The sequence below is a fragment of the Pseudopipra pipra genome, chromosome 4 (genome assembly GCF_036250125.1).
Source record: "Pseudopipra pipra isolate bDixPip1 chromosome 4, bDixPip1.hap1, whole genome shotgun sequence".
Classification (NCBI taxonomy): Eukaryota; Metazoa; Chordata; class Aves; order Passeriformes; family Pipridae; genus Pseudopipra; species Pseudopipra pipra.
The window spans coordinates 29,214,174-29,235,187 of NC_087552.1; the positions used below are offsets into that span (position 1 = coordinate 29,214,174).

General features: G+C 44.2%; 2 protein-coding genes across 3 annotated transcripts; one reads left to right on the plus strand and one right to left on the minus strand.

The window, feature by feature from the left end:
- Positions 1-4,221: 4,221 nt before the first annotated feature.
- On the minus strand, positions 4,222-8,214 carry POMK (protein O-mannose kinase). Its single transcript, XM_064652143.1, has 2 exons — positions 7,927-8,214; positions 4,222-7,403 (listed from the first exon to the last, which is right to left on the minus strand). Exons 1-2 carry the CDS (start codon positions 8,212-8,214, stop codon positions 6,630-6,632), a joined length of 1,062 nt encoding a protein of 353 aa, XP_064508213.1. The 3' UTR covers positions 4,222-6,629.
- Positions 8,215-8,279: 65 nt separating this feature from the next.
- HGSNAT (heparan-alpha-glucosaminide N-acetyltransferase) lies at positions 8,280-20,929 on the plus strand. 2 transcript variants are annotated; one of them, XM_064652125.1, is made up of 17 exons: positions 8,280-8,816; positions 9,090-9,229; positions 9,714-9,835; positions 10,806-10,875; positions 11,525-11,594; positions 12,692-12,798; positions 13,271-13,347; positions 13,997-14,027; positions 14,878-15,038; positions 15,417-15,526; positions 16,234-16,355; positions 16,735-16,861; positions 17,010-17,096; positions 18,257-18,334; positions 18,445-18,515; positions 18,637-18,749; positions 19,777-20,929. In XM_064652125.1, exons 1-17 carry the CDS (start codon positions 8,280-8,282, stop codon positions 19,956-19,958), a joined length of 2,205 nt encoding a protein of 734 aa, XP_064508195.1. In that variant the 3' UTR covers positions 19,959-20,929. The 2 variants fall into 2 exon arrangements, with proteins under 2 accessions (XP_064508195.1, XP_064508196.1); XM_064652126.1 differs by lacking the exon at positions 17,010-17,096.
- Positions 20,930-21,014: the final 85 nt, after the last annotated feature.

Sequence of the window (21,014 nt, forward strand, 5' to 3'; positions counted from 1 at the left end):
AAAAAAGTCACTTATGCAACATGACAAAAGACAGTTAATTAAGCATGGTTTCACAGAGATCTTAAACAGTTTCTTGTGAAATTGAGGCTTTTTGTTTGCTTTTTTGGTTTGTTGAACTTTTTTGCTAACAGGCTGGACAAGAAAGTATTACACATCTTTGGAAGAAAAGTGGAAAGAACAAACATAAGTAACTTGGGGGGTCTTTATATTTCATTACTATCTCTAGACCTCAATTGAGATCAGGTTCCCTTGGATGAAGTGTAGAGAAGCTGTATTTAAGCTGTAACTAAAAGCACTTTTTGTATTAACCCTACAGGTTGCTCTGGACAACTCAGGAAGGGGCTGGAATGCCTCAGGACTCTGCACGCAGCTTCCCATCCAGAGGAAACCAAGACCTGCATCCATAAAGCATGACTTCAGGTCCTGGGATTTTCTCTACAGCCTCTAGCACACAAAACCAGACTTCACCTCACTCAGCAAGTGCCTGGTTCATTTGATTTAATAAAATGCCTGATTTAAGTCTCAGATAATCCACCCGCCCCCAGCCTAGAAGACAGGCAGAGACAGAGTTTCTTCTCCCACATACTCCTCTGAATTTAGCAAACGTGAATCAGGGGGTAGGATAGGATTAGACTGAGGAGCACATCTGGTACTGCACTGTGTGTCAGCCTTGCAAACCTGAGGAAAAGAGGTGATCTTCCATTTACTGGCCTGTAGAAATAGGAGTTCTGGGGGTGCAGGCCTTCTGCATGACTTCCTTGAGGAATCTGGTTCAAATAGCAAAGTTGGTTGACTCTTAAGCCTATATGTTATCTTGTCCTAGTACACTGTTATTTCCTCTTATAGCTTGGGCTTTTGTTTCAATCTTAGACTCCTAAAGCACGTTCAGAAATGGGAATGCAAGCTGCTGTTGAACTTGGTCAGAGCAGATTCAGGCCTTGAAATTGTCATTATCTGTACAAGAAATGGTGTGACCTGTCTGTGTAGATTATGTAGCATATTTATTTGTAGCTTGGATGGCATGGGAAGGGATAACCAATTCTTGTGTATGCTGTTAATGCATGAAGACATAAGTTGTTTTATATTTTCTTATACTAAAGCTGCTTGTAGGGAAAGGACTGTCATTTTGTGCTGTGCTTTTATAACGTCTGACCTCCAGGATCCTAGCCTGTGACCAAAGCATATAGGCACCAGACTAATAATATATAATAATAATATATGGCATTGGCATAAGATAAACTTACTTAATGGAGCCCCAAGCTTAGTTGCTAGATTTTCATCATTACAGACAAATAATCTTGGGGATTTTCAGATGAGTTAGACCCTGCCCCTCCCACCCCTCTACCTCAGGAACGAGCTCTTGGAGAGAAAAACACATAAAACTTACAACTTTTACAAAAGTGGGAACTTTGTTCATTCCACAAAGAAATACAGAGTGCACTTGATAAAAGTACCTACTTTGGTCTCATAGATTTATCAAGAGAATTGCTGAAAAGGGTCTTCCAGCTCTTCAGGGAAAGAATTTACTTTCCAAAAGTCATTAGCATCCAGCAACTACTTTAAATTTGACTGAAAGCTACTGAATGTTACCAGTTATGAAAATCCAGTTACTTCATATCCAAAATGTGAATGCTGGAACAGTAAGCTTGGTCTTTTGAAAATTATGGCCAAAGAATCTGTGTGTGTGTCTATATATAAATATATAATTTTTAATGGATTTTGAGTTACCCAGAGCTAAACAGAATCAGAAATTGCTGAGACATAAATATCACTCTAATGTAAATATATTCATCATTTAATCCTGATAAATACTGGATTGTAGACTTTTGAACAGAGACTGACAATTATTGGAAATCATGTGGTCATCTCAAATATACAGTACCTCAATTTAAAAAAACCCACACAATCCTTTTTCTTTTTTAAAAGCACATCTAGCATATAATTTATTTGGTTGGACTCTACAAAATACACATTATATCATCCTAGAAGAACTTGAGAACCACTTTTTTCTTGTTCCCAGGGTCTCTTGACTGTTGGTAAGACATTACAGTCATAATGATAGAATCAGTTTACAGTTGCAAATTCTGCCAAATAGCTCACAAATTATATTTGGCAAACAGCACTGCCTCTGTTTCACAGAGATAATGATCTGATGTTTTGTTTATGTGGCACCAAAGGAAAATATTATTTTAGAGCTTGTGACAGAATTTCAAAAAGTTTGTGTGGTAGTATAAACTTCTGCTACATTTAAAAGTTACCACTCTAATAATGCAGAGTAACAAACATTTTCAAAGTATCCTTCAAAAAATCAAACAAGTGTTCAATTAAATACATTGTGTCCATTTTATTTTCTCAGCATTTCCCCTGACCTATATAGCAGCTGGTGTGGATATTCATGCACTACTCTTTACCTCTGTCAGTGTCGAACATACAGAGGAGTTGCCGTGTAGGCTGCTCACCTTTACAGGATTCAGTGTTATAGAAATGCTTTTAGGATGTAGTCTGAAACCCACTGCACAAAATGGGAAATACTACATCAGACTTGACCCACCTAGGAGCATGCAGCCAGCAGGTGGTTTGGAAAGGGAAACAATAACCTTGAGAGTGCTGTTCTTTGGATGACTCTGAAAAGAGACAGGAGCAGTGGGTTTGAACTGAATGTGGGACTCTGCTCTAAGACAGGTGGTTTCTATTCTGTAAGCTGTAACCTACCTGGTAAAGGCTAAACTTTACTGGTAAATCCACTGGGAATTTTCTTCTGGCAACACCACTGGACCAAGAATAGAGCATACCATACCAGCAGTGGATCCAGGTGCCCTGACACAGTTGGCACCAGCAGCCAGCCTGTTAGCAGGCTCAGCTAGCATGCCCTAGGTCTCCCTGTCTCCTCTACTGCTGGCACAGCAGTGTCCCAGGAAAGTTCGGTCCAGGAACCAGGTGCTACTTCTTGAGTCTGGGAGGTGGTTTCTGCTTTGATTTGTTGTCTAGTAGCTGGTTAGGTGAGTGTGGGTAGGATATGCTGTGGGATTGCTGCAGGGATGGCAGAGGAGGCATTGCCCGAAAGGGAAGGGCAAGGTGGTTACAGGCACTGACCTCAGCAAAAGGGTTGTCCTGTCTCTGGAGAGGGGCCAGTCCCAGGGCCTTTATCTTGGTGATGACAGCAAACCAAAGACCTGGAATGACTGGGATCATATTTACCTTCACACTGATCACCTCGGGTGGTTTGGGGAACCTCCTCTGGAGTTTTCTGAAGGAGATAAGCACCAGTAGCTGTCCTTCTCCTTTTGCATCCTTGTGCAGCTTCTTTGACTGGACTTTTGGGATGGAAAAATGGGGATACAAAAGGAAGTATGGCAATAACCATCCCCAGAGAAGTATCTTTTGTGGGAAGAACAGGGAATGTGGGACCCTTGATCTGAGCCTGAGATAAAAGCCATCAGCTGTTGTTGAGGTTAGGGAGAGCTGTGGCAGTGGTCTTAGCAGGGGAGGTCATATACACTGGTCTAGAGCTGGCTGGGGAGTGGATGAGGAGAGAAGGGCTTGCAGGCTTCCAGCTGTGAACAGGCCTCTTCCTGCCCTTCCTCTTTTGATCTTTTCCACTAGACATACAAGAGCTGCTTGCACTGAGGCAGCAAAGTCCCTAAATATTTATCAAAGGCTGTCATTGGTGGTAAAAACTGGAATGCCCAGAAAAGAGAACTGGAAAGAGGGGAGACAACAGCACGCAGGGCCGTCCTGCCTTCTCCCCTCTCCATGAGGCCTTGTCTCTTCCCTTTAAGGGAAAAGAAGCTGGAACTGTGGGAAGGACTGGATTCATGCAGTCTTGAGATTGCAAAAGGGATTAGCAGGGAAGGACAGAAAGATGCATTAGGTACAAATGTGTGATTTTACTGAAAGACTGGAAGGAGGTGACATGCAAACAGTACACAAATACCATGAGCAAGTTAGAGGTGGTAGCCCCTTCAACTGGCAGGTGTGGCTCTTATAACACCCCTTATATCTATCTGTCTTGCTACTTTAAACTCACTAATGCAAACCCAATGAGATCTTTATGGAAGTTTGCTAGGAAAATACTGGCTTCAAGGGCAGATTCTGGCTATGTTTGGGCATGAGAGGCTGCAACTGCTAATAATTAAAGCTAAACTGACCTTCATGCTGCCATCTAGTGTTTCCTCATAGACAGAACCAACATCCAAAAAAAGAAACTGTGCAGCTCCATAATGCTGTATTCAGAACAAATGTAATTTATTCCTGATGAAATACAATGCTGGACAACACACAGGAGAGGGAATGGGTAAGAGACATGTGGAGAACCCACTGCTCAGGGGGAATGTTTAGGGAGACATGTTTTCTTAAAACATTTGTAATTATTTCATCCAGGAACAGAGAGAGTCATCTCCACTGCAAGATGATTATTCAGCAGCAGAATCTGTCCTCACTTTTTTCAGTCTGTGAAACTAATATGGCTGTTTGCAAGGTGCAACAGTACACAACAGAGAAAGAATCCTGACAAAAGCTTGTCTTAACTGAGAGAGACTAGCATAAGAAGCTTGGCAGGTTCTTCTTGTCTGTCCTTGCTACTCTCATAAACAAACAAATGGGATGTTTATTCACAGTCATCAGATGCTGATTTTCCTTTCAAGTGTACATGACAGCTAACAAAAGGTAACAAGTTATTGTGGGTGGAACATGCAAAAGATTTGACTCTTGGCCCTTCAAAGCTTGGTCCCTGGCTTTGAGGAGCTGTAACAGGACACTCTTCCAGCTGTTGCACATCCTGGATTCATGCTGGAACTGTAGAACTCTAGCCTTAATAGTTACAACTCAAGAGTTCATGGGCTGGATGATGCATTTACAACAGGTAGAGCATTCTTTTCCCCCAGACTTCTTTTAGGTGTTTTGAGTCGAAGTTCAAAACAAACCTGAAGCATCCAAAATCGCTACTCTCTTTTGGAGACGCTGTCTTCTGAGATTTCCCTGCTGACAACCTGAGCAGGAAAGCTGCAAGGAAAGACTGCACAAATGAAAAAGGGCAAAAGTCAGCTAATTCAAGGAAACAGACTGTCCAGAGGGGAAGCCATAATCAGCAGCCTTTAAAGGGCTCCTGATAGCATTGTATGATATCAGGTACAAATTTACTAATTTGCAGGAAAGTTTTCCCATTCATAATAAAATTTTGGTACCAAGATTTGAACATTATATGTATGAACTGACTGCATGTTCTCAGTGCAGTCATAACGCAGCTTGTTTAGGTGAAGAGAAACAGCAGCACAGAAAAGAATAGAACCAAAGTCTTCAGCAGAAAGGACCATGTACTTCTCTGCTTACAAGTTAAAACACGCAAGTGGTCTCAGGCCCTTAGATCCTTAAAAGACCTCATCCACAGCACAGGAATTCCTCATGTGCGCAAAGGTAGAGTCCACATTTCTGAATCACACTATTCCTGTTTTTTTCACCAAGAGGACAATTGCATCCCAGACCCCAGTCCCATCAAACTGAGCCTACTGCTGGATTAAGGCATCATTATTCTTCCTCTCCAGCTGTTGGTACCAGGCTGTAACACCTATGTAGGTACCACAAGCTTCTTTCCAACACATTGAACAAGGCTGCTTTTTAGCAGTCTTTTTTTATGCTCAGTGCTCTTTGAATTCACACCAAATAGAGTTGTATGCCTGAATACAGGGCTTTTCTTTTCCAAACCTTGTGTTTAATGCTCATTACTATGGAAGGAAGTCACATTCTCTTTCAGTTCCTTGTTCTCCTCCCTTCCATTGAGTCACGATGACACTCAGCAAGGATAAGTGAATGAAAAAAAGATACGCTTCAGCTCTCTTCCAAAGTGTTCAGGACTTCTGTGGATTAAAAAAGAGCAAGAGACTCCTGTTTTACAGCTTCGTCTCTAAAGAGCCCATCTGAGAATACCAAGGGACAAAGGCTTGAAAACCAAGAGCATATGTCTGTAAGCAGACTCTTCAGGATCTGCATCATCTGCTTGCTTACAAAAGTAGCCACATGCTTGCTGGTGGGGGATACAGGGACAACAGAGCAATAGCCATATGGCTCCAAAAACAACCTATTCCCTATCCAGCATGGAGAGACTGCCACTGGGGCTCTGGCACTGAGGCTTACCAAAATCTGAAGTGAACTGGGATACTCCTTTCTGAGTGACCACTGTTTTTACTCCATGGGAAAGTGGATGAGGGCTTTGTGGATACGAACGGGCCAAAGCCACAGGAATTAGCACAAAGCTTGTGGGGGGCATGCCATGGTCTCTGCTCCCCCATCCTCTGCCAACCAGTTGAGGTGGACTAATTTTTTTTTTATTATTTTTCAAGATATTTTTTGTGTAAGTGTTGCAAAAGACTACTTATTATTTCTTAAGGAACAAATTTCCCCTGCACCCACACAATTTAATTTTTCTCTCTCCTCCTCTTCCAATAATAGATTAAACATACCAATGGGAAGCTTGCAGAGCTCTAGGATTGGGTAGATTTATTTTTTTTTAATCAAAAGGTACGAGTTCAGTTGTTCTTTTTTTCTCAGTTCTGGGCACAGAGGCTTCGCCCTTCAGATAAGCTACATAAATAGGAAGGACATCAACTTCAGTATGTTGTTTGCCTCATGATTCACTATAGCATTTCCCTAGTACCAGGCATGGCTGCCTCCCGAATAAGCAGAGTTAAAACTTTCCTGTAGGTGTCTAAGACCTCTCGGGCAGAAGGTCGTTCCACCGGGTCCTTCTTCTTACATGCTGCATGGATGTCAAACAAATGCAGTCGTACAATGTCACTTCCTTCAACATGGCCCAACAAAAAGTTGGAGACATCTGGGATTTTCCAGATGTCTGTTTTCTCATCATAAGGAGGCATGAGGTCATCTTTGAATGGCACGTCTTCTCCATAGGGCCAACGCTGCTCAGGAGCTACAAACTCACCCTGGAGCTCCCGATGACCGCACTTCACCAGTCTGCCAGCACTCCTGTTCACAAGAGGCAAAGCATCCAAATCATTCACTAGGATGTGAAAGTCACTTGTCAGGAGATACTGAGAGAGCACCTTGTCCAGGTCATTCGAGTCGCACATCACTAAGGTGCCCAGAGGGCTGCTGTGCAGGTAACGAATTACACTCACGTAGTCTATAGCAAGCATCAACCTGTGATGCCAGGTGTTCATGCTCTTGTATTTGGGAATGTGTAGAGTTTCATTCAGACCCCTCAGGGAGCCAAGAGGATGGTACTCGGTGAGGATTGTGAACTGCTGCTCACAGTAGCCAAGCAGCCGGACAACGTGCTTGCTCTGCAGTGCTTTCAGCATCTTCAGTCCATGGAGAAAGTCCTCCTTCAGCTCTGAGTTGGTGAGCTGCGAAAGGACCACTTTGTTTTCCTTCCACTCAGAAAGAAAGACCTGAGAACGCACAAGAGACATGTAAGACACACGGAGAGCCTTCTATGAACTGCTACCAGCTGCTGCTGACCTCTGACTATGATGTTTAGTCACAACTGCGAATTGCAGTTACCAGGCACAGTCAGTCTTAGGTAGGGCCATGTACCTGTCACAGCAAGCTCTTACCGATGTCATAATTACATCACGATTTCCTAAGTTTTCTTTGAAATGGGCAATGCAGGTGAGTTATTTCATATCACCCAAACAGACAGTCTTACTCTGCCATGATTGTACCATGCTCCACAAGCACTTCACTGATTTCTTTGATTTTGCTCGTGTAACTGGAAGTCATTTGGTATCAGAGAGGTGGCCCAGGTCATGCTCTCCTACCTGTTCAGTTCACCTTATCAGTAGCCATATGCTCCTGGATGTCTACAGTAATTAGCTGCTGTGAGGATAGTCATAACAGCAGTATGGGCACTAATTAGCCAGCAAACTGTGAAAGCCCATTATCTAGGAGAGAAGAAAGGAAAACCAAACTCACCTTTTTCACAGCACCTTCACCAACACATTTGAGTTTCCTGACTTCCCTATTTATAGCCTCGCAGGAAAGCCACGGGGAACAATTTTTCACTGATCCCAGTTTGAAGTGCCCAAAAGGGCATAGGCTGGGGTCCATTTCAGTGTGTCCCAAAGAGTTGTAAAACTTGTTGAGGTAGAGGTAGAGAAGGACATTAAGGAGCAGGACGGCCACAAGAAGTAACGCCAGCGAGATGGACGACACCTCTCTGGGAAGAAACTCTCTCCTAACGAAGTGCGGTTTCTTTTCCATGGCCTTGCCCTCTGCATTCTCCGTGAAAGACGGAGGCTAAGCAGGACCCTCTTCCCAGCCCGGGGATGGACGCCTGTGGAGCTTTCTCAGCGCCGGCAGCCCAGCCGCCCCGCAGACACCTCCGCCCCGAGCCTGCAGCCTGCGAAGAGAGGCCACGCGTGGCGGCGGGACGTGCTAAAGGCGGCTTCGAGCTCGACGCTTGCCCCTCTGTCCATCCTCCTGATTTTCCAAGCGGGCGGGCCCAAGCTGCCGGCCGCCCCGGGTGGGGACGCTTGACCCCGGAAAGCACGGAGGAGCGCGGCCGTGCGGGGCGGTGGCGGCGCCGCCCCGGGGCGGAGCGCAGCGCGATGGCGGCGGCGGCGGGGCTGGCGGCCGCGGTGGCGGCGGCGCTGGGCGCGCTGCTCATGGCGCCGGCCCTCACGGAGCCGCCCGGACACGGGTCGCCCGAGGGCAGCGCGCCCGGGCCCCGCGCCGGGGCGGCGGCCGCGGCGGTGGCGGAGCGGCGGCCGCCGGGGCGGATGGACCAGGCTCTGCTGCTCGTCCGCAACGAGCTGCCCGCTCCGGGCCTGCGCCTCGCCGCCCGCTCCGGCTCCTGCCACCAGGTGAGGGGCTGTGCCGGGCGTGGGTCACCCCCCGGCCACCGCTTCTGACAGCCCGGCCCTCGGCGAGGCTGCTCGGCTTCTCTGGCGTCTCCCCGTGGCTTCGTCAGGTTGCTTCGCTCCGGTTTTACCTGCGAGCAGGACGCGAAGAATTCCCGCAGTAGGAGCTGCTCTAGCCCCGTGACAGCTTCCCTTGTTTTTGCCACTATGCGAGGCAGGACCCCCTTTCACTCTCCTTTGGCACTAATGAGTTCCCTTCACCCTCTTCTTCCACAGTGCTTGTATCAGTTCCTGGCGTTTGTCCCACCAAGCAACGGGAGCCTGAAAAAAACAGGCACGGCGTCGGTAATGGTTGATACCCAGCATCCACTGACCCTGATGCTCAACAGCTCTGTGGGTGACAGAGAGCTCTGCAAGTACGTGGCCCAGCCCCAGGGAATACATGAATAACTCTGTCCTATATTTTGTATTTTTTTTTCCTTGGAGACATGTGACTGCTCACACACCCTTTGTCCCGACTGTTTAGACCTAGAGTTCAGTCTTTGCCCCACTGCTGGAACTGCGGCATACATTGTAATTGTGCTGAAAGGACATAGGTGCAAGCAGGAGCCAGAATGGTGTTCACTGAGGCAGCATGTGCAAGCACCTGGTTTCTCTTGCAGGGAGTCTGTAGTTCAAGAAGACTAATGATGGCAGTGCATGTGTGGTAAAGAATTGGTGTTGGGCTATGGGAGGGTAATGCTTGGCAAAGACAAGGGCCTTGCTAGATCATGCTGTTAGTCCAAGTTTTTGTCTTGCCTGTCCTAAAGCATTTGGGCTTACAGCCCCCCTAAATGCTGCTGTGGTACCTGCATGTAGTGGTGGCAGCTCAGCAAGTTTCATTTTTTTTATCCTTTGCAGGATTCAGTATCATTTTGGAGAGTTTGGCAATTATTCCCTTGTGGTAAAGGCCCTAACTGCAAACACAGAAACCGTTTCTTGTGACCTAATCATCAATGAAGGCCCTATCAACAGCTACCTCCGTATGTAATGCTCTATTTTTCTCTTTAATTCTACAACTTGCATGTCTCCCAGAAGAACCACCTTCCTAAGAAGCCTGTGCAGCCACTCATGCTGTGCTGAAGAGTTGTCATGGGCTTGCCTCTCTTCTTTCTCAACGTCTCACTTCCTTATGTTATACACCCATCTTGAGGCCCTGACCAGGATCAGGCCATATATCTTCATGTGATATATGGTATGCCCACAACCTTTTTGCTGCAGGGATTAGTCCGAAAAAATCAGTGGGTATGTGTCCAGAGGGAGATACTGTCATAGCTAGTTTGTTTCCCTGCATGTTTATGTATGTACACAGAATCCTCCCTCTTCTTCCCTCTGTCTTGCTTCTCAAAAAATTGGAAACAATTCCCACAGTGTTTGGATTTTTGTTTGTTGTTGCGGTTTTAATTTTAAACCTGACATTTTTCTTTTTTTGTTCATCTCTTTTCCAGGACTGTTTCAAACTCTTGACTACGTCTCTTCCATTCTTTTCCTTTACATTGGATTATTTTTCAGTCTTTCCAGTTTCCCAGCTGTAAAGAAAAATTCTCCATGCTTGCAAACTTGGTGTATTGTCCACTCCCCTGTCTCCTCCATGTTGAGGCTGTTTCAAAATCTCTATTTTTATTCTTCAGAATATATAGCACATCAGCTCTTCTCTCACTATTGCCTTGTGATGCAATGCAGTTCTATTTTTGCCTTTTTTATGCCAACATGTGTAGTCCCTGAGCTGCCCTTTGAAACTAGCCTGCTTTTGTGTTGGCTTGTTCTGGGGGTTTGTTGTGAGGTTTTTTCCCTCTGGAACTCGGGCTAGGGATGTGTATTGCATGGAGAAGGTGGTGTGATGATTGGTGGGTTGGGATTTTTGTCATGTTTGTGTCATGCTTGGCCAAGCCCAAGTTGCGGAATGATTTTGTTAGATCATTTAAAGAGTTGTGTTCTTCTCTTTCTGTGTAGCTATTCTCTTTGCTTTCCTGGTTTACATGGGGATCCTTGCTGTCCTGATTGTTGGGCGCCTTTTTATGAAGTAAGTGAACAGAAATTCCTCCTCGCACGTGAAGTGGGGCCACCAGTTTAAAAACAGGCGAGAGTGTGGTAATGCTTCAGAGTCCCACTTGTAGCCCTGCTTGCAGATCATCAAATCCTATTATCAGGTTGCCATGTGCAAGTTATGCTGTAGTAGCTGTCTGTGCAATAATAAATGCACAGCAATGTGATTTTGCTTGAGGGATATCTTGCAGCCTTGTTAGCTTGTGAGCAGAGCAGTTACTGCAGAGCAGCTGATGTCCACTGTAAGCTCATGCACACTCTGCCTCACCCTCCTATGACTTGTTCCTGGGTCTAGCCTGGAATCAGTAAGCAAAGTCAGTGGGACCTAAATGTGTGTAGCATATGCAACCTTCCACCTTGTGTACTTCATGGCATGAGTCATCCTTGCCTGTAAGCAACTCAAGAATAAAACCCCCAAGCCTGAGCTTGTCAGTGTAATTACACAGCTGGACTTAATTGAGATCCTAGGTACTGGCTGAATGTCAGTACCTGTGTGAGCTGTAAAAACAGAAATAGGGACTGTCCCAACTTTTGGTTTATGCTGCTAAATAGTTGCTATTAAAATGAAATTGACTATAAAGTACTTCTTGTTTTGTTTTGTGTTTTAAACTGTTACTAATTTTCAGAATTGATCCAGTCAGAAACTGGGTTTACAAGAAACTGAACCCCAGAGAAACTGATCGTCTGATTAATTCTGTGAGTGACCACACTATCTTTAGTTTGCATTCTGTAGTGTTTTCATCTCTGAGGAAAACACACACTATTTGGACATCCGGAGACTTGTTTGTTACTAATCATCTTCCCCTTTTGTGTGTTCCCCTTAGCAAATCTTTTCTTGATGTCAGAGGCAATTTTATGTCAATGAAGAGTGTTTAGAATGGGTTTCCATGCAAGTTTAGTGGATTCCCTGTAGACCTCTTGCAAGTTTTGAACATACAGCTTTGTGCCCTCTTTAGTTCCCTTGAAGGAAATGTGTTGGTGAAAATACTGGCCCCTTCTGGCATAGTGTAAGGGAAGGGAAGAAATGACACCCTTCATGTCTGCTTCCCACACAGCACGAATTTTAGCAAAAAACTGAAGCCTAAATTTCTCTGGTACCCCTAGAGCTGGCATTTCTGTGTGAACCCCGTTTTGTACTAGAATGTAGATAGTTCATCACAGTCTGGACTTCACATCTAGGCCAAACCTGGTCCAAACCCATCTAGAATGAAAAGACTTGGAAGCAGAGCTCTGCAGCAATTTGTGTAGTTTTTCATCTCTATAGCCGTGATAGAGTGGTCTGCTTCTTTATGCTGTCACTGAGGTTGATCAGAGTAGTTTAGGAAACTCAATTGCAAAGAAGCCACTCCTGCATTTAAAAGGATTCATTTTCTGCTAGTTTAGCTCTCAAAGCAGTCTCACTGTGCTGTCAGACAAGTTCTGATGGGATGGGATGGATCCTTTTTGAGGGTCAGCAACTGGATTTGCTCAGCTCTGTTGTAAAGCAGTACTCACAGTGATGGCAAGTCTTTGGCTGATTTGGACTGGACCCAACTCTCATGAGTCTCAAGCACAGGCTCTTTTTACTGAGCTGTTGTTTCTACCTGGTCAAATGTGGAGTATGGAGCATCTGCAATCATTATTGCAATATGGTGGAGCCAGGAAGAGGTTATTGGTAGCAAGTGAGGAAACAAAAGGAAGACAGGGAGAATAAAGACAGAGTTTGTGAAAGTTTGGAGTTTGCTGACCTCTGTTCCCTAGGCAGCCGGTGCAGCTGCTGACTTGCTCTTCATGTGTCTGGTTTTTTCCCAAAGGAGCTTGGATCCCCAAACACAACAGACTCCATTAACTGTGATCCTGCCCCGCATTCATGGAGCACAGCCTCTCGGCAGCGGCTGCATTCCCTTGACACATTCCGAGGGTGAGCATAAGATCTTGCTCAAAAGCAACTCTTCCAAGGGGAATGAGGTTTTTCCAATGGCGGCTTGACAGTGTATGGAAATATATAGCAGATGGACAGTTCAAGGTGGTCTGTTTTACTTGGAAGTTAAGCAAGGTTTTAATTTCAGATTTTCCAAAACACTTTGCAGTTGATCTAGTTCAAAGAAACATTAAAGTTGTGATAGAGGGTGGAAAAGAACAACATGTGTTCAGTGTGAAAATGCTACGTGAAGGAGCTTACTTCAGTTCGCTGCCACCCATGATCTTTGAAACACTGCTTCCTGCTTGGTAAAGCTGGAAACCTTGTTGGAAACCTTGGAAATCTTTCTTTAAAAATAAAATAAACCAGATCTCACAGTTAGAAATGTTTTAGTGGGGGTAAACAGTAACTTTGTGTTCATATATATGTATTTCATTGACATGCGATACTTAGTGTTTTCTTGTCTTTTTAGGCTCTCTCTTGTAATTATGGTGTTTGTTAACTATGGAGGAGGAAAATACTGGTTCTTCAAACATGAGAGTTGGAATGGTAAAGTACAATTGAGACAGTTAATCTGGGTTTTAACTGCAGCAGTGTTATGGTTAGCATTGCAGCTGCTGCAGTGAGCTGTTGTTCAGCTGCAGGCTGGCATGCTGTGCCAGTTTGCCTCTGCAGGGTGTCTGGCCTGTCAGGTTAATGGACAAAGAAGTGTATGGTCCTGCTCATCACACAGCAGCAGGATGGTTTCACATCACAGTCTGTGTGTAACCTTTTCATTTGTCACAGAGGTTCATATCTTCAACTTTTCTGTGTTAATGACCACAGTCAAGCTGATGTTGCTCATAATGACCACAGTCAAGCTGATGTTGCTCAGTGCTGTAAAAACAATGCCTTGACTGACAAGCTGTTGGGGAAGGAGTTGGGCATTGTGGTGCCCCAGTGGAGAATAGCAAGGATCCCATTCCTGAAATCTTTTCCAAGGCACAGCAATGAGTTCTGACCCTCTTCATGAAGAGTGGTAAAAGCAGTGAGCCAAGATGATTAGCTCTTTATAAGTTTTGTTTGTAACATGTTTTAGATTTGGGGACATCAAGTAATTGCAAGCAGTCTGCAATTCCTCTAGAATCTCAACAATAATATTGTTAAAATTTAGGGAAGGTTCAAGGTAAATAATGTGCTCCTTCGTATTTCTCTGTAGGATTAACTGTGGCTGATCTGGTGTTTCCATGGTAAGTTTTCCTGAAGAATACTTCTTGTATGAAGTGATTCTTTATGTTAAGGGTTGCAAGCAGGACTTTGGGTGCACCTTGCCTCCAAGTAGAAATGTATTTGGAGGGGTGAATTTGTCTTGAATCTGCCCCTCCAGGTAACCACAAAATCCTTATGAACAAGTAGAAAGTAGAAGAGCTAAGTGTTTTGCCCCCCATCCTCCTCCCTCCCACACACAATGTCATTGGGAGGCCCAGGATTATTCTGCCAGTGGAAGTGCAGTGTCCCTGAGAAGCTCATTGTCATGCTTCTGTGTTGAAGGTGGTCAGTCTGGCAAGATTCAAAGCTGGATTGGTGTCCAGATAGCCAAGTACATTTTGGATTAAGCTAATATTTCTATAACCAGACAATGATCTTATGGGGAAGCAATTATCCCATCTGCCCCTAACATGCTTCTCTACACCGGTTGTGGTTACTTTTGGAGGTGGGAGCTGGTCTTGGACTGTAAACCTAATCTAGAGGGGAGGACTGGGTCAATTTTGAATCTGAATCATAGATTTGCAGCTTGTGTTTTACTGTTCTGAAGATGCTAATTTAATTTTGAGTAATGGAATTTTTTGGTAGCATATGAATTGCTGGAAAAAGACCAGAATGCAATTACAACCCTGCCTCAACTGACCACTGAAAAAGGTGGAAGGGTCCCATAGTGCAAGCTCAGTAGCCTGGGAACAGAGGAAATAGAATTGTCCAATTTCACTCAGTGAAATTTTGTTGGGCCAGTTAACTAACTTTGTTAGTTTTAGTGTTTGCTGTCACACAAGTGTAATGAGACATCAGTCAGCTCCATTTTCCATCTGCTCTGTTCACCAGGTTTGTGTTCATCATGGGGACATCAATAGCGTTGTCACTGAGCTCCATGCTGAGGTGGGGAAGTTCCAAGTGGAAGGTGCTCAGGAAGATCCTCTGGAGGAGTTTTTTGCTAATCCTGCTGGGAATCATAGTTGTCAATCCCAATTACTGCCTTAAACCCTGTGAGTGGAACTAGCTCCCTTTCTTGCATTTCTGCAACTGCTGTTCCTGCCTTCTTGGCTGGGCTGTTGCAAAAACAGTGTCAGCCTTGCTGTACTGATCAGCTGTATGGGGGCAGTTTGATGGTATCCTGTAGAGTGCTGTTCAGTTCTGCGCTGAGGCAATTCTCTCTGTCAGGCTCCTGTGCCAATCACTGCTATCATCTTAGTAGTGACTTTCCCAGGATTATGATTTACAGAAACTTGGGGTGGCAGGGTGGAGGTGTCCGTTGTTACCTGCAGATGCAGTGTGTCTCAGCTCTCCCTGGAGAAAGGGTAGCTTTCATATTTACAGAAGAGCCTGTGTTTACTCCTCTTTCACATTGCTTACATGTTTTCCAGTGTCCTGGGATAATCTGCGTATTCCTGGGGTGCTCCAGAGGCTCGGATTCACATACCTGGTGGTTGCTGCTCTTGAACTTTTGTTTACAAGAGCTGAGAGTGGGACCTTGGTGAGTTATGTGGGGAGATGACAACTGAAACTGGAGTAAGGTTTGGGAACCTTTCCTCTTGTTTGGGCACAAAGAACATGAGAAATTGCAAGAAAACATGTAGCATCTTACCTGATATGTAGTGCAGTCTGACCTGGTAAAAATTTCAGGAAGCGTGCACCCTTCAGTGTCCCAGTCTGCATTTTATTCCATCTAGCTTTGCTGTATTTGAGGATTTCACAAATCCATTCAGATGGTGCTTAGAAGCAGGCATTCCAAGGCACTTTTGATGAATTTCCGTTGCCAAAGGGAGCCCAGGGACAGGCATCTCTATGCTCAATCCTGTGGTCTGTTTTTTGTCCAGCTAATTTGGCAGCGTTTTTTCACAGCAGGGGAAAGTAATACTGCTTTTTGGCCTTTTGAGAGTCTGCTTTCCCAAAAGGCTTTTGTTCTACTCATGAATCAAAATTCTTTTTGACATTTTCCAAGTTAAAAAACATTAGGGGCTTTTGTTTTGGTTTGTTTCTCCCATCCTCTCCGCCCTCCCCATGTAACTAAGTGTCTGGAAATCGTTTTTGAAAATGAAAGGTCTATTGGTAGAACCCAATTTTGTAATGACAGCAGCTCCCTCTTGTATCTGGGGGACTGCCTGCCAGGAAGTACAGGTTGTCCCCAAGGGCATGGTTCTTACTTGCCAGCTAATACTCCCTTTCCTCCATCTCATGCAGGAAACATCATATCCTGCTCTGCAGGATATTCTCCCCTACTGGCCGCAGTGGATTTTCATTCTGATTTTAGAAGTGATTTGGCTCTGCCTGACCTTCTTGTTACCTGTGCCAGATTGTCCTAGGTAAGACTGTGCTCTTGGACTACTTTCTGTGGGGCATCAGATAGTTTTTCTTCTACTGAGTAGAAAGTACATTTTATTACCCATGGCAAAGGAATGGAGAGCTTTTAGGCCAGCAGCATTAAAGGAAGCATTCACCATGTGAAAAAACTTTCTTTACTTTACTAAAGTACTAGGTGTTACAAAGGTGATGTCATTCTTCCTTTCTATCTAAAGAAGAAGATTAAAATCTCCCTGAGGTCTGTGTACAGCAATATATGATCATTGCAATGCCATCAACATGTGCCTCTAGCCAGAGAAAACATTGAGCATTTAGTGTGCTGGGCCATTAGTATGGAGCATACCAACACTGTGTGCTATAACCTGCTTGCCTCTGTCCTAGGGGCTATCTTGGTCCTGGGGGCATTGGAGACTTTGGAAAGTATCCCAACTGTACTGGAGGAGCAGCTGGTTACATTGATCGTTTGCTTCTTGGAGAAAAGCATATATATCAGCATCCCTCTTCAGGTGTAAGTAGCTTTTGGTTTGCATTATGAAGCCACAGGCAAGCACTGAACATACCTGTCAGGAGGAGCCTGGGAATGATACATACAAGGGGATTTAAGAGAAAGGAGATTGGTTGTTCAGGTGCCCTGTAACAACTGTTTTCTCTCTAAGGTGACTTACCAAACAACGATGCCATATGATCCTGAAGGGATCCTGGGGACCATAAATAGCATTGTTATGGCATTTTTGGGACTGCAGGTACCTCTTTTCTTTCTGGCTGCATGCAATAATGGAAAGATTTGAAGGAAGCTTGGAAGTGGGGAGGCAACTGGGTTTCTTTACTTATGACTGAGACTGGTTCTAACAAAAATTTTCCAGAGCAATGCTTTCAGGATGACAGCCTCAGGTGAGCGTCAGAGAAGTGGAACCTAACATGGCAGTAACTTGCATTAGATACACCTAGACTTTTTCTTAGTTTTTGTAAGGGATGGACACAAGAAGTTTTCAAAATATCCACCTGGAAACTTTGTTAAGATTGGGCTTATGCTGGGAGTAGGCTAGCTCTGCATGTTGCAAAATAAGGCCAAGAGATGCATAGATTTCACAGCTCCATTTTAAGTGTTTTAAATATTGAAGCTGTGTTTGTTCCTCATTGCTAATTTTCTGCTTGATGTGCAGTGTTATCTGTCTCGCATAGGTGCTGAGTGTGCTCACCTTACCTGACTCGAGGGAGGCAGAGATCCACGTTGGTGTTACCAACACCAAAAGCTCACAGCTCGCCACTGTGTTTGAAATGCAATACCATGATGCTTTTTGATGCAGTTCTAGTTAGTCACTGCTGGCTTTTCTGACTGTGCAGCAGCTGTGAAGCAAACTGAAACTCTTGTGCTGGGAAAGGAATGTTTCCACATGTAGCAAAGGGTACAAATTGGTTGGGAATATCTGTGGGGCAGAGCTTGGAACAGAAGTGTGACACTGAGGAATGAGTCATTAGGACACATTTCTTAATAGAGTATGAAAAGGAGCACATGCTCTGAGCAGGTCAGGGTGTGACATGGCGCTGTGGAGAAGCTGTTGGGGCTGGCTGTAGTGTTCCTTCATGCAACCCTTGCTAAGGGAAATGGAGCTCAAGTTACATTGTGTTGACCTAATAAAGTTGCTTCTCCCCTTCCTCAGTGTTAACATAGTAGGGAAGGGAGAAAAGGTGCACCTCTATTGCTGATTGGGTTGTATTTACTCATTTTCCTCTTCTGTGTCCATTCTTTGCAAAGAGTCCTCATTCTGAGCCTTTCAGCCACTTGGCTGATATAAATCCTATTAGTGTTCTCTGTCTTTGCTCAGGTAGCTGGTGGCAAATATAGCTGGCTCTTGAAATGTAATTACATTAATGGACATTATTTTTTTAATTCTTTTATAAGGCGGGAAAAATTACTTTGTTCTACAAAGACCAGCACAAACAAATTATGAGTCGGTTCGTCATATGGAGCATATTAATGGTAAGTCTAATAGTTATGTAGCTCTTTTACAGACAGGCATTGTATTGCAGTGCAAAGTTAGTTAAACATGTTGCAATGGTTATATAAACTTTAGCAACTTTCTATTTCAGGGAATTATTTCTGCTATCTTGACAAAATGTTCTAAAGAAGAAGGGTTTATTCCCATAAACAAGAACTTATGGTAAGCAAAGAGATACAACTTTTTGTACGATTATGTTAAAGTACTACTTTATCTTTTGTATATTGAGATCTGTATCACATAGTTCTTTAAATATTAATCCTTCTACTGAAAATGTTTGTAGGTCAATATCGTATGTGACAACCACAGGCTGCTTTGCTTTCATCCTCTTATTGCTGATATATTACCTTGTGGATGTCAAGAAATTGTGGTCGGGTGCTCCATTTTTCTACCCAGGTCAGTTAAGATCACAGCAGGAAACATATTCCTTCCAGTTCTTTCTGCACTGATACTATCCTTTTGCTTTCTACGCTTCCCTTGTCTTTAAAAGAGTAGGGATTTAGGATGAAGTAACCTGAAGGATTCCAGAGTGATTAACTTGAGTGGAACCTTTGCATAGAACTGGGATACTTGAGACCAGATATTTAGGAGAGAGGGACAGTCAATTGTTTAAACAAGGCCTGGAAGCTGCTGTTGGTATTGCCTAATGACAGTTCTCAGTTTGGTCTCGAGTTAAGGTCCCAGTGAACAGCTGCCTAGTACCAAGCAAAATACCACAGCTGTTCATAATTGGTTTTGGAAAGGACTGCTGAGACTTGTGTAACTTAATGGGAAACTCAAAGGCCTGTCAACAGAGTAATACCACTTCTGAAGATGTGGAAAATGAAATCCCCTGGGCAGCTGTGTAGGTTCTGTCTCTGTGATTTTAGATAAGCATGTCTCCCAAAGTATCCCACTGTGGTTTTAACCACACTGGGCACACAACAAACATGAGTACAGAATGCAAACCCACACCAGAGGGGACCTTTCAGCAGCTTTGGTGTCTGGTATCTGGACAGGAAAATGGGTAGGGTGACAGCATGGTATCGTACCTCCTACCAGAAATCCCAGAGCTTTGAAGGGCAGTCAGCATTTGTTTGTTAAAGCAACAGATCTGACCAGATAGGTTGGCACTCGTCCTCCCTGAAGACAATAACTTATTATTCTCCTTATTAATACAATTGCAGGATACTGATTTGGTTGTGTTTTCAATTTAGCACAAAGGTTGTTTGTATTTCTTTTCAATAAATGTTTCGGGGAAGAGAACCCTCAGACTGTATTTGAAAATGCACATATGTAGCATCTTTAGGGCAAGTAACATTAGCTGTTGTTGTCTCCGTGTCATTCTGTTTTATAAGCCTGGCACGCTTATAAAAGCAAGCCTGCTTGCTCTGAAGCAAACTTACCTGCTCTTTCAGATGGTATGATCTGTGCTTCCTTTCAGGAATGAACTCAATCCTGGTCTACATTGGACATGAAGTGTTTGAAAACTATTTCCCTTTTAAGTGGAAGATGCAAGACAGTCAATCCCACGGAGAGCATCTGACTCAAAACCTCACTGCGACAACTCTTTGGGTCTTAATATCATATTTACTTTACAGGAGAAGGATATTCTGGAAAATCTGATAGAGATGGTCAAAGTGTAGCAGGCCTAGACTCTGATGAGGCAAGTGGATTATCCTGAAATATGGTGGATTATCCTGGAATACTGCCACTCATGCTAGGCTGTATAACTAAAAAGGGATACTAGTTCACGTTTACAGTGCCATGGAAGTCGTCACCAAGACTTTTATGTGACTAAAGGGACAGTATTTTCCTATTTAGCAAAACCTTACTAGTCTGCTGTTGCTCTCTGTTTCCTGTCTTTTGTAAATATTTTACTGATTTCCCTCCTTCACATAGAGAAAGTGAACATACAGTTGGGCAGTCTAAGAGAGCCTGATGGTGTTCACAAAAGGAACTGCAAGGGATCCGGGTGGTGACTCAGAGGTTATCAGAATGGGCCTGTGGTAACAGTCCTTGCCTCTGACGCAGAACCTCCTGACTCAGGTGGGCTGGGGTGTGTATATATCCTTGGCACCTGTCACATGTCTGTGCCCCTCTGGCTACCGGCACACATTTATTTAACTTGGCCGTTGGCTCCACTCAGGAGCACTGGCAGCATCCTCAGCCCTGCACTTGGGTTGGTGGTGCAGTTACTGTCTGGGAAAGCTCTGTGTCAAGCGGTGCCCTCAGCTGATCGTGCTTCATTATATTCTTCCAATTTGGCCTTGGACCAAAACCTTAGGTTTAGGATCCTGCTGAAGCCTGCTGCCTAAAATCTCTTCTGTTGGCTTATTAATCAGCAGGCTGCTGCTACAGGTTTGCAGCCCATCTGTGCATGTTCTGGGCCTTTGTGTTACATACCTCTAGCATGGATGAAGTCCGAGTTTCATGTGCTACACTCTAGGAGTGCAGAAAGGCCAGTTCCTATTGCCTTTGTATAATCTCTTGGATACTGCTCAATTTCAGTCAAAGCAATCCTCTTTCTACATGGATTTACTTAAGGGACCTGAATCTGAAAACCAAACTAGTGCTAATAAAAAGCCTGAAATACCTTGCTGTGTTCTCTGTGTATGTATAAAGATGGAAAGAACTAAGACAGACACCTTAGCATTATGCTCTGAAAAAAACCACAAACAA